General features: G+C 39.3%; 1 protein-coding gene across 20 annotated transcripts in view; it reads left to right on the top strand.

Moving 5' to 3' along the window:
- The window catches only part of NRXN3 (neurexin 3), a 1528419-nt gene that overhangs the window by 446618 nt on the left and 1068521 nt on the right, over nt 1-13280 (top strand). For all 20 annotated transcript variants that reach the window (XM_049113340.1, XM_049113345.1, XM_025442408.3 and 17 more), the window contains one exon: nt 1165-1326. In XM_049113340.1, coding sequence (XP_048969297.1) covers nt 1165-1326 — 162 coding nt within the window. The remainder of the gene's footprint in view (nt 1-1164; nt 1327-13280) is intronic.

Below are 13280 nucleotides of genomic sequence, written 5' to 3' on the forward strand. Positions count from 1 at the left end.
TCTTCATTTTGTCTCCACTCTTCTTCATCCTTCTCTCATCCTTCATTATATTTTGGGGTTGGGTTTGGACTTTTTCTTTTTTTTTTTTTTTTTTTTTTTTTACTTTAGTTGAGGGAGGTGGCAGGCAGGGGAAAGATAACCCTTTAGTTTTGAGTGGTTTGTTTGTTTGGTTTGTTTGTTTTTTTGGTGGTTTTACTTCCATCTTGTGTTCCAAATTTTGTTTAGTGCATGTAAGTGTGAAGTGGATTTCAATTCTTCCCTTTGGTTTTCCTCACTCCTGCCCCCATCCCTGCCCTTTTTCTTATACCTTTTTCTCTTGGCTCCTCATCATTTTCGCATGGGTGTGTCAGCGTATGGTGTATGCACGTTTTGAGGCCCCATCTTTTTTCTCTGCCCTCTGCTCCCTTCATGGATGTTGGGTGTGTGGGTGCTATTTCTTCCCTGTGGGCGTTATTATTTTTATTTTGGTTATTATGCCTCATATTCCTTTCTTTTTGTTACAGTTGCCTTTTTGGTTTGGGTCATTTCTTCTCTTGGTGGTGGTGATGTCAGTGAAGGGAGGGCAGGGGTTGGTGTCCTGGGGTAGTCCATGGCATGTATCATCCATGACATATCAAAAACAAGACCCTTCTCCTTCCCTCCCTGAATGCATGTTTGTCAGCGTGGTGTGAGCCCCGAAAGAAACAAATAAAAGAGAAAAGAAAAAGAAAAGAAAAAAGAAAAAACCATCCACAACCAAAGACCAACCCTAACAAACCCCATTGTCAAATGTCTCCTTTGCTGTTTTTCACTACCACCATAAATAACAATCGTGCAAAAAATAGCCGTTTTACCAATGAACTGAGACAAGTGATGTCGTCTGAGGATAGTTCCATTTTCTAGCCTGACTCAGTAAAGAGTGCAGTGGGTAGAGCAAGTTGCTCATCCTGACAATTCCACCAAAGTCTCCTGAGAGTCTGCAGACGAATGCTGGAGGCTTGGGTTACAGGGAAGGCAGACCAGAAAATGGAATTTGGCTGCATATACCAAAGTCAATCCAAATTAGAAAGAATACCTCACCAAAATCTTAATGAAAGTGACGTCACAGGTAGGGGAAGTCACCGGATTTTGATAAGACTGTAAAGTCATTGCTGGGATTTTTTTGTCCCTATGTCCCTCCACCAGGTGACAATCTCTGTGGATGGCATCCTTACCACGACAGGCTACACCCAAGAGGACTACACCATGCTGGGCTCTGATGACTTCTTCTACGTGGGAGGAAGCCCGAGTACCGCTGACTTGCCAGGCTCACCTGTCAGCAACAACTTTATGGGCTGCCTTAAAGAGGTAAAGGTCACGTTCTCTCTTTAATTCATTGACCGTCCCAAGAACAAATGAATTTCCAGCTCAGTGAGGGGCTCTGTCTCGCCCAGTCTTTGAGGCCATAGGTTGTAGCAAAAAAGACTTTGGACTTGGAAGTAAGGTCCGATGTTTTGGTTCCCACTTAAGCTGGTTGCATGATCTTGGGTTTGCCACTTATGTGCTTTGTGGTTCTGTTGTCTCATCTAACTAATGGAGAATTGCATCCTACAGGTAGCTGTACTTTATCAATTAAATGAAATAACACAGATGAGAGGACTTTGATATCACAAGAACTACACCTTGTAAAGTTTGATTTCATACTTTGACTTGGCAAGTAGGGAAACTCTAGCTAAAAATAGCTCAATTTGTGGTTGTGTGTCTTGTCTAAAACATAACATATGTATTATTTTACCTTTGCCAAGCTTGGTGTTCCCAAGAGTCTCATTATTTGAGATGAAGCAGAATTTTCAGAATGTAACATTAAGGCCCAGAAGACTGGTTTTTCCTTTTCTTTCTTCTTCTTTTTTTTAATCCTCTGAAAGCTAGCAGATGTGAGAAAGCAGTGGGGCTTTGCCATTACTCATTTATTACTATTGTAGCTGATGTGCTGAGACCTCTGTCTGAGAACAGAGGAGCTTCAGTCAAGTGTAAGTTCTCTAAGGTCAATTGTTGAGGCAAGAAGAATCAGACTTGATTTGGTCGAGTTCTTTCAGAATACTGTGTTAACTGCACATTTTTGTTTAATCTAAACTAAGCCTGATTGCCTGAGATATCTATACCTCCTTCCCTGGGGAAATTCCTTGAGAAGCTAACAGTGTTCTTTTGTGTAGATAAAGATCCCTTGTGACAGGTTATGAGACTCCTCTCAGGGCACATATTTTATTCTTATTATGGTTATTTGGAATTTGTTGAACATCGGTTATATATGAGATGGCATTGTACATGCTTTCAGTCACACCACTCAGCTGTGAACCATGTCAAGACAGGAGTTGCACCCATTATGCCTGGCATATAGAAGGTACATAATAAGTATTTATGGAGTGTATACATTTATCAAGTAATTATTGGGTACCATTTTTGTATTGTAACTGAACTTAGTGGCTCTTTATAAGCTGTCATCTCCATGATTGGAGACCTTATAATCTAGGAAGGGGGATGATATCTATAAGTGAACAAGTACAGCTCAGGTCACTGTGTATTCAGTGCCACTGACTAAATGTTCTAATTGAGTAGAATTAGAGGAGAGAGATAAATTTTAGGTGGAAGTCAATTTCAGAGGAGAATTGATATTTGAACTGGGCCTCGATACAGTAAATGTGTGAATTGAGAGGAAGAGGAGACATGACAAAGAAGGGAAAAATCCAATTACAACTCTGTATTGTTCTTGGTCTGAAGGACAAATTACAGACGAGAACCCAAAAGTGCTTTCCTCTTTCTGCTGGATGTTAGCTACGCTTCTTCTGGCTGTAAAGATGCCAGTAGTCATTCCTGACAGAATTGCAGTGGACACAGAGCACTTCCTCCCTGGGATTTGCTCCCATTTGGATAGAATAAAGGTATAAACTGCTCAGCACCTAATGAACCCTGAAAGACTCTTAAACTGTGTTAAATCACACACACACAGGAATTGTACTCTTGTCAGAAATAGATAGGAACATTCTGCTGCCACGTACATGGCTCAGGCATGAATGAGGCATTGATTATTGTGGAAAACTCACCCTTTTTTTTTAAAGGTTTTATTTATTTATTCATGAGAGAGAGAGAGAGAGGCAGAGACACAGGCAGAGGGAGAAGCAGGCTCCACGCAGGGAGCCCGATGTGGGACTCGATCCCAGGACTCCAGGATCATGCACTGGACCGAAGGCAGGCACTAAACCACTGAGCCACCCAGGGATCCCTCATCCATTTTTTTGTAGTGAAATAACCCTGAGCATGGACAGAATCTAGGGGAGGCCTCTAGAATTAATTTTCCCCTGCACACAATTATATTGAAGCATCTCTCAATTATGTATGTTGAGACAAAGGAACAGTTTCCCAATTGCAAATTATCAATCAGAAAGGATGTTCCTGAACATTTTGAAACAAGCCTCATAAAAACGCGAAGATATCTCTGATGGTTTCATATACACAAAACCTAAAGTAAATGAAGTCTGTATGGACACACACACACACACACACACACAGACACACACGCATGCACTCACGTACCCACTGCCCAGGTATAGAGAGCAGAAAACTTCAAAAGTCCATAAGAAATGTTATTTTAATAGCTGCAAAATTAAAGACAGCTCTGAAAAAAAAAGTGTCAGTAACAGAAATAATTAGTACTTAGTAGTAAAAATATATACATAGCAGCATGAATCTGCATTTAAATCCAGATCAAGTCAGAAAAAAGAAAGTCCATCCCATTCTGGGGGAAGCAATAGACACAATTAGAACTTCGTTAACTGATACCACCATCTCTGTGTTACATACAGAATTGTGTTTCCAAGGAATTTGGGAAGCTTTCTCCTTTGTCTGAGTATCTTAAACAGAGAACTTCCAGTGTCCTGTGGTCCTGGCATATTCTTTCTTTCCACTTAATCATTACAGTTCACTTTTCTGTAGGGCAGGTCTGGGAAATTCTTCTCTTGCTCTTGATATTTGTCTTTGTCAATTTAGTGAATAGTGGAAGCTTCCAGCTAGGTTGGGATTTCTCTCCTTGATAACTCCCGTATAGCCACTTGAACTGTTTACCCTTAGACCAGTGTCCAGTTATTTAACAAGCCCTTCTTCCCTATCTCTTTCTTCCTTTTTTCTGACCTTGCCTGCCATTTGAGGCTCTGTGTTGCCTTAAGCTGAGCTGGGCACTTTTATGTATTATTTTCTTCAAAATGGGGACATGGCAAAAGGACTTCAGAGTTTCTGTTCCAGATCACTGATACTTTGTGTGTAGTACAAAATAAGCTTTATCTTTTTAACCACAGTTACTTCACCCTCAAAAGTTCTGCCTCCACTGTTAAGCAGAATGACTGTGGATTTCACCTGGATGCACACTTCCTAGCTCCATGCTGCTATAAAAGCCGCCACAAAGACTGTCCAGATTGTCCTCAGACTATCGTGGTTCTCCATACACCCTAGTTATCAATACAAGTTTGTGTTCACTTAAACATTACCACCTCGGTTTCTTGTTCCTTGTTGTGGTTTGGTGATTTAACATGTATGTCTTTTTTTGGGTCTTGTGGGTTTACAGCTCCTACAATGGTTCTTAGCACCTACTGGGCTCTCAGTACACATTTTCTAAGTGAAACCACATGTTTGCAAATTAATTGTGTTTAAACAAATAATCTTGTAAATAAAGTTTTTGTGAAATTACTATTGTAGGTAAATGCTCTTTGGCACTATTAGCCATATGATTTTCTTGGGATCACTAAGAACATCTTGGCATGGCAACAGCTGAATCTTTTAGGAACTTCCTAGCTATCTGATATGAGAGAAGTATTATGTAGAAAGGCTCAGCAAGGCTAAGAGAAGTGAGTTGGAACTTCCTCTAGGAAGAACAGGATTGAAAAGGCTTTGACAGAGGTGTAGTTGTATTAAGAAAAAGTATACTGGGCTTATAATCAGAAAATCTGGTTGGGAATACCAGCTTTGTCACTGGCTGTATGGTCTGCAGTAAGCCACTGATCCTATTTGAATCTATTTCTTCCCTAACATGGATATACTAGGCTCTTTGTCATGTTCTTCCTAAATGAAATAATATACATAAAAGTTAAACCAAACAGACATGTGCATTTTGCTATAATAATTATTTTTTAAAAGATTTATTTATTCTTGAGAGACACAGACTGAGAGAGAGAGGCAGAGACATAGGCAGAGGGAGAAGCAGGCTCCTCGCAGAGAGCCTGATGTGGAATTCGATCCTGGATCCCAGGATCATGATCTGAGCCGAAGGCAGGCGCCCGACCACTGAGCTACCCAGGTGTCCCTATAATAATTATTCTTAAGGATTTTATAATACCTCTTATAAACAACTTGTAAATACAAATATAACTATACATTTGTATACATTGGCACATGCAATATCCCTATATCTCCCAAATTAGCAAATCATAATCAGGGGGAAAAACAGCTTTATTCTGAGGTTTGTCCCAATTAAGTCCTTCAATCTGTATCTGAAGTGGGGAAACCCACCCCACCTGTCCTCAGTCATTAGCTTATTTTGTTGCCTTTGGTAATTTATTTGATAACTGTTTAAACAGGAGCTAACTCTATGATGACGAAGGTCTCTTCTGTTCACAGGTGTCTCCCCAGAACCTAGCAGATTTCCTGGTATAAAAAAAACACTCCATAAGTGTCTGGAATAAATAAAGGAATGAATGTGTTAACCTCACAGAGCTCTAAAATCTGGTAGAATTTAGATCAGCAGATATATACGAAAAACCTACAATATACCAGGGACTATTCTAAATAATACCAGGATGAATCAGACACAGTTCCCACCTTGGAGGACCACATAGTTAGTGGGGGAGACAGCTAAGATAAATGGGTATAATTTTCATAAAAGAGTAGTAAAAAGAGGCATTCAGAAGTTCATCAGGGCTGTTGAGAAGGACTTAGCATATTCTAGGGTTCAGGAAAGTTCTGTGAAGGAGCTAATGCCCAAGGTGAGTCTTAAAGACAAAGAGAAGCAGACACTGCAGAACAGAGGTAGTGGTGCTCCAGGATGATGGGCAGTTTTGGTAAAGGCATGGGGACAGGACTCAGTAGAATCTGGGTGAAGAACTCACAATTTGCTAATTTCAGGTCACAGATTCTAAGATGAAGAATTTTGAAAATGTAGATACGAAGTTAAGTAGGCACCAGGTCATAGAGAACTTCATTTCACCCGTGGACTTTATTTTCTAGGCCAATAGGGGGGTATTGAAGGAACTCAAGTAGTAGCATGACACAGTCAGATTGGCATCTTATCCAATAGGCTTTAATTTACTTGAGAACACTGCATCTACTACTTCCAACTGGTGTATGTTTTTGCCCTAGGAAGTTGAAGATCGTGGTTAGGAGGGTTGATCCATTGACTGTGGCATTGGGCCCGGAGGGTATCTTTCAGAATCTTAAAATTTCTATAGGGAAGCACTTCTTTCTGACTCTCATTTCAGTTTCCAGTGACCCTCCCTGTCAAGATGAACATTTCTCCTATTCTTTGTCCTTGGCATCATTGAGCTGTTATTGTGGGATGAAGCACAGTATAGTAGAGGAAAGCCAAGTCCCAACTGAGGTCAACAATAGTGTTTCTATTGGATTGGCTAGGACCATGGGGAGGGACCTTCCTCAAGCCCATCATGGTACCCTCCTATGTGATGGGATCTTTCCTGTTGTTGGATTTGATTCTTTGCACACCATCTTCCTTTCTCCTCAGTCTGTTACTTCCCCTCCAGTATGTTGGTTCTCTGTTTCCATCTTCCATGTGCCCAGGGAGAAGCTCCGTGCTGCTGAGGTGTCTGAGATAGCCTGGTGCATCTCACCTCTCTTTCCTTATGGAGTCTCTAATGGGGAGGAGGGAGAAGCAGGAGAATCAGGAGCGTGGAACACATATTTAAAGGAAAAAGGATTGGGTAGAGCATCATTGTGCACATTACATCCCACATCCCTTTGTGATTATTAGCCATTTAAAACCGAATGGGATTTTGCAGCCAGAGATAGTCTCTGAACAGATGATTAATGGTTTAATCTGTAATAACTTTACATTTTATAGAACCCTGATAGGAGTCCACATCTGGTGAGCCAAGCTATTTAAGGCTGTGTTAATTCTGTTAATTGCTATACGTTTATTTGAATTGCTGGCACCTGCGGGCTTTGGGATAATGTGTTTGTTGTTGCCTTTTTTTTTTTAATATACTCATTTTATCCCATCTCACTGTCTTTTGCTGCTGCTGTCTCTTATGTTATAATAATTTCTCTTCTGCTTTTTCTTTTGTATTGTCCTCGCTTCCTCACTCACTATACTTTTTTCCTACCCACCCTAGCCCCTGCCATCTTCATTTTCTCTACCTTTGTGCTGCTCTAGCTGTTGTGTTGGTTTCCTTCCTGATTTAAATTGATGTGTTCATAATCAGGTAAATTAGGTCATGGCATTGGGACTAAAAAATCCCCTTTTTCCTAGCGTTGAAAATATTGCATGGCCCCAGGGTGAGCTGAGACCAAGTGAGGGTTTTTGAGTCAGCATGGGAGATGAGCAAAGAAGCACAAGTCCAGGTTTGAATTTTGTCTTGACTCATTCATTACCAGCTGTGTACTAAGAGCAAGTCATTTGACTGCTCTTAGCCTCTGTCTTTGCATCAGATAATAAGACCTACCTCAGGCATTTTTATGTCAAGAGCAAATGGGACTAATCAAATGGACGTGCTTTATAAACTGTAAAGCACTGTGCAGATGCTTATGTTATTATTTGTTATATAATGAAACCAAATTGATTAGATCTGGCCAAGAAGCCACATACTGCTCCTTGCTGTTTCTGCAATTTAAAAATTGCAGAAGTTAGGAGAGTCCAATGTAGTTTAATAAGAGCAACTGAATTTGAACCTGACCTCTATATCTCGTTATTTTTTCCCTAAGATTTTATTTATTTGAGATAGAAAGAGTACATGAGCAGGGAGAAGGGGCAGAGGGAGAGGGAGAAGCAGGCTTTCCACTGAACAGAAAGCCCGACATAGAGCTCAATCCCAGGACTCTGGGATCATGACCTGAGCTGAAGGCAGACACTTAACCAGCTGAGCTACTCAGGCACCTCTCCAGATCTCATTCTAATGCTAATTAGAAAATCATATCATCTCTTTGGACATCCATGTCTTTATCTGTAAAATGAGAGTAGTGATCACCACTAAACCAAATGCACACTACTGTGGAAAACTTCTAGTGTAGAATTACAAGTTATTGCTTATGAAATTTTGGATAGCAAAGTAGGATCTAGCTTCCTACTCTTAGGAAGATGTGCAAAGGAGCACTGTGTGGGCTTGGAGGAAAGCATGCCTTTCCTCCAAATGGAGGAACCAATACAAACAGGAGACCAAGAAGGATGAGATTCCAACAAGGTAGAAACATGAGTCAGAGACTGGGAAATAGAAGCTGTAGCAGAAGAAGATAAGAGAGAAATGGTATCTCAGGAGCTGCCTATTGCATTGATCATAGAAGTTGGCAGTTTTGGTGGGTAAAAGATCAAGTGTTAGCAATGCCATATGCATCAGCTTAAGAATGAAGTTTTTATAAAGAGAATAAATTGGATCTTCTGGAAGAGAGATTACTTCCTAGAGTATAAGGAATCTTTTTTAAAAAATATTTTATTTATTTGAGAGAAAGAATGAGAGAGTACATGAGCAGGCTGAGGGAGAGGCAGACTCCCCAGTGAGCAGGGAGCCCTGCTTACATGAGCCTTATTTGAGACTCGATCCTGGGACCCCAGGATCATGACCTGAGCCAAAGGCAGATGCTTAAGCAACTGAGCCACACAGGCATCCCATTTCTCCTTCTTTTGAATAAAGATTTTTATTTCCTTTCATTTTCAGTCTAGTGGTTCCATGGTGCTGACTCCACTTCTGGCTCCCTTGGTAAGCATGGGAGTTCTGAGTCAATTAGAGACTTCCATTCCCTTGGCCATGGTTATTTTGTTCATAGGTGGGTGCCTAACCTGATTTGAATCAGTGACATACAAGCTCAGGACTTTAGTTTATATGCTATAGGGAGGTAGTTTCTGTCCTTTGCGTTAGAACTTGGGATGATATAAAACTGAGTTTCTGGCTACCATCTTGCCAACACATAGAGGCCAAAACTGAAGCCAGAATGGAGAAAAGCAGAGCCAAAAGATGGGGAGAAACTAGATCCTGGTGACATGGTTAAGGGCCTGGATCAAACATTCTTCAAACTAGAGTACCCCTGATTTCCAGCCAAGACTGAGTAATCCCTTCTTTTGTCTAAACCAATAGGAGCTGGATTTTCTGTCATTTGCAACATATAGTCCTAAGTGATGTAAAATAATCTTCTTACTCCTATTTTGCCCCCATCTTCTCTGACAAGAAAATAGATCTTTGGACAGGAAAAGATAGACAAAGGATAAGAAAGTTAATATTAGAGGCTGTTAGCACCTAATTGCTCTGCATTCATTCAGATTTCTTGAGATAGATGAATGATATCCAAGGATATGGGGAGAATTTGTAAATAAGATTTTTTAAAACTAGTTGTGGTTTTTGAGAAATGGAAGATAATGGTGAAGTTCCTCAATACTAAAGATGGAAAAAAGTGTACATAATGTGAGCTATGGGCATCTGAGCTTCATTGGAATTGGGGAAAGGTTTTGGAGTGCATTATTAACAGAAGTTTGACCCCATAGAAGAGAAAAAAAGTGATCAGCAGAACCTCAGTTATTCACCAGAAACACAAAAAGTAAGCCATATCACACAAACCAAGCTCACATTTCCCTTCCATATTGTTACCATACTTACAACTCAGGAAAGCATAACTAAATATCAGTATTTGGCAATACATTCTGTGATATCTTCGTTGACAAAATGGGGAGAAAGAAATTGAATTTTAGAAGCTAGTCAGTAAAGGAGTAACTATTTAAACATACCAATGAGTCTTTTTTTAAAAGATGTTATTTATTTATTCATGAGAGACAGAGTGAGAGGCAGAGACACAGGCAGAGGGAGAAGCAGGCTCCCTCTGGGGAGCCTGACGTAGGACTCGATCCCAGGACCCTGGGATCATGATCTGGGCTAAGGCAGACACTCAACCACTGAGCCATCCAGGCACTCCAAATATACCAATGAGTCTTGATGGAAGGATCTGTTTGACCTATATGGAAGATTCAGGTTGATGTCACAGTACTGCTTCTTATTTAATGTTTATATTAGGGACTTGAGGAAAGGTAAGAGTACATGGTCATCAACTTTTTGAATAGCAGGAAGCTGAGGATGATAGAAAATATGTGTCTACATGACTTGAGGCTGAATTAATAGAGGTGTGATCTATAAAACAAAGGAGGTGGACACTTTTATACTATAATTTATTGACTAAGAAAGCAGGCTCTAGAGCTAGAGTTCTTGGCTTCAAAGCCTAGCTCTACTCATACTAGCTGTGGAATGCTGGGCAAGTTACTTAACCTTCTGCATGCCTCATTCTGATTATTTATTAAATAAGAATAATTATACCTGTTTCATAAGGTTGTGGTGAATATTAACTGAGATAGTAAATGTAAAGCCCTTAAAATGATGCTTGATACATAGAAAACTTTTGGTAGACTTTTAAAATTAAAGTATGGTTGACATACAACTATAGTTATATTAATTTTAGGTGTATGATACAATGATTCAATAACTCAATGTGACACTGCTTAACACAAGTGTAGGTACTATTGGTCACCATGCAATGCTGTTACAATACGATTGACTATATTCCCTATGCTGTACCTTTCCTCCCTGTGACTTATTCATTCTGTAACTGTGAGCCTATCCTATTCCCCTTCACCCATTTTGTCCATCCTTGTGCCCTTTAGCAACCACTAGTTTTATTCTCTGTATTTATGGGTCTGTTTCAGTGCTTTTATTATTCTTTATTGTTTTTCTTTTTTTAGATTCCACATAGAAGTAAAGTAATATGGTATTTATCTTTTTCTGACTTTTTGCAATTAGCATTAATACCCTCTAGGTTCATCCATGTTGTCACAAAAGACGAGATCTCATTCTTTTTTTACAGCTGCATAATATTCCATTGTAAATATATACCATGTCTTCTTTAGTCATTTATCTCTTGATGGACACTCAGGTTGCTTCCATATCTTGGCTATTGTAAGTAATGCTGCAATAAAGATAGGAGTGCATATATATTTTTTTGAATTAGTGTTTTTGTTCCCTTTGGGTAAATACCCTGTAGTAGAATTACTGAATCAAATGGTATATCTTTTAAAAAATATTTTGAAGAATCTTTTTATACTTTAAAATGGTGATTTTTATTGTATAAAATTATGTCTCAATGTAGCTACTACTTCAAAAAAGATTATATGATTGATTTGAGACACAGTGTATGTGCCAAGCATTGAGAAGGCCTAGGATTTAAGATGAGGAAGATAGACATGGACCCTGCCTCATGGAGCTGGACTCCTCAGGAATGTCACAGCACCTAATCACTCTTCACTAGATTTACTTTTATTTTTGTTTTGTTTTGTTTTTATTGAAGTTTGATTTGCCAACATATAGTGTAACACCCAGTGCTCATCCTATCAAGTGCCCTCCTTAGTGCCCATCACCCAGTTACCCAACCCCCCTGCCCACCAATTTGCCCCAGTGGCCACATCCTTGCCAGCCTTGTTATCTCTCATTTCTTATTTCTAGCCATTCTGACAAGTATAAGGTAACTCATTGTGGTTTTGATTTGCATTTCCCTGATGATAAGTGATGTTGACCATCCTTTCATGTGTCTGTTGGCCATCTGTATGTCTTCTTTGGAAAAATGTTTATTCAATTCTCTGCCGATTGTTTTAATTGGATATTTTTTTGGTGTTCTTTATATATTCTTTATATTAACCTCTTATCAGATATATTGTTTGCAAATATCTTCTCCCATTCAATAGGTTGCCTTTTTATTTTGTTGATGGTTTGTTCACTGTGCAAAAGCTTTTTATTTTGGTGTGGTCCCAGTAGTTTATTTTTGCTTTTGTTTCCCTTGCCTGAGGACACATATGTAGAATAATGTTACTAAGGTTGATGTCCAAGAAATTACTTTCTATGTTTTATTCTAGGAGTTTTATGGCTTCAGGTCTCCATTTCAGTCTTTAATCCATTTTGAGTTTATTTTTGCGTATGGTGTGAGAAAGTAGCCCCATTTCATTCTTTTGCATGTCACATCCCTCTATGTGTCTTTCTTTATGCCAGTACCATACTGTTTTGATTATTATAGCTATGCATTATATCTTGAAATCTGGGATTGCAATATCTCCAGTTTAGTTCTTCTTTCTAAAGATTGCTTGGGGTATTCAGGGTCTTTTGTGGTTTTATACAGACTTTAGGATTATTTGTTTTAGTCCTGTGAAAAATACTATTGATTTTTTGATAGGGATGGTATTGTCTCTGTGTATTGCTTTGGGTAGCATGGACATTTTAACAATATTAATTTTTCCAATCCATGAGCATGGTATATCTTTCCATTTGTTTGTGTCATCTTCAATTTCTTTCATCAATGTTTTATAAAAGTTTTCAGAGTATAGATCTTTTACCTCTTTGGTTAAGTTTATTCCTAGGTATTTTACTCTATTTTGGTACAATTGTAAATGAGATTGTTTTATTAATTTCTCTTTCTGCTACTTTGCTATTATTATATAGAAATACAGCATATTTCTGTATAATAATTTTACTGAATTCATTTGTTAATTCTAGTAGTTTTTTGGAAGATTGGTAAATTGTTTTCAACATCATCATCACTATGTGCTAATATGATTACTGGAAATATTTCTATTCCATTCTGGATATAAAGCTTTTAAAAAGGGACACCTGAGTGGCTCAGTGGTTGAGCTTCTGCCTTCGGCTGGGAGTGTGATCCCCAGGCCCTGGGATCAAGTCCCACATCAGGCTCCCTGTGAGGAGCCTGCTTCTCCCTCTGCCTCTGCCTCTGCCTCTCTCTCTCTCTCTGTGCCTCTCATAAATAAATAAAAATCATTTAAAAAAAGCTTTTAAAATAATAGCTAATTGATATATTAGAACATGTTTAGAATTGAGCTGTGAAAAAGATGAAGGACTTGAGTCTGACATAGTAGTTGGCTGAGGGGTGCGTGGGTGGCTCAGTTGGTTAAGTGTCTGCCTTTGGCTCAGATCATGATCCCAGAGTCCTGGGATCAAGCCCCACATCAGGCTCCCTGCTCAGTGGGGAGTCTGCTTCTTCCTCTCCCTCTGCCACTCCCCCTGCTTTTATGTTCT

The sequence above is a fragment of the Canis lupus genome, chromosome 8 (genome assembly GCF_003254725.2).
Source record: "Canis lupus dingo isolate Sandy chromosome 8, ASM325472v2, whole genome shotgun sequence".
Taxonomy (NCBI): Eukaryota; Metazoa; Chordata; class Mammalia; order Carnivora; family Canidae; genus Canis; species Canis lupus.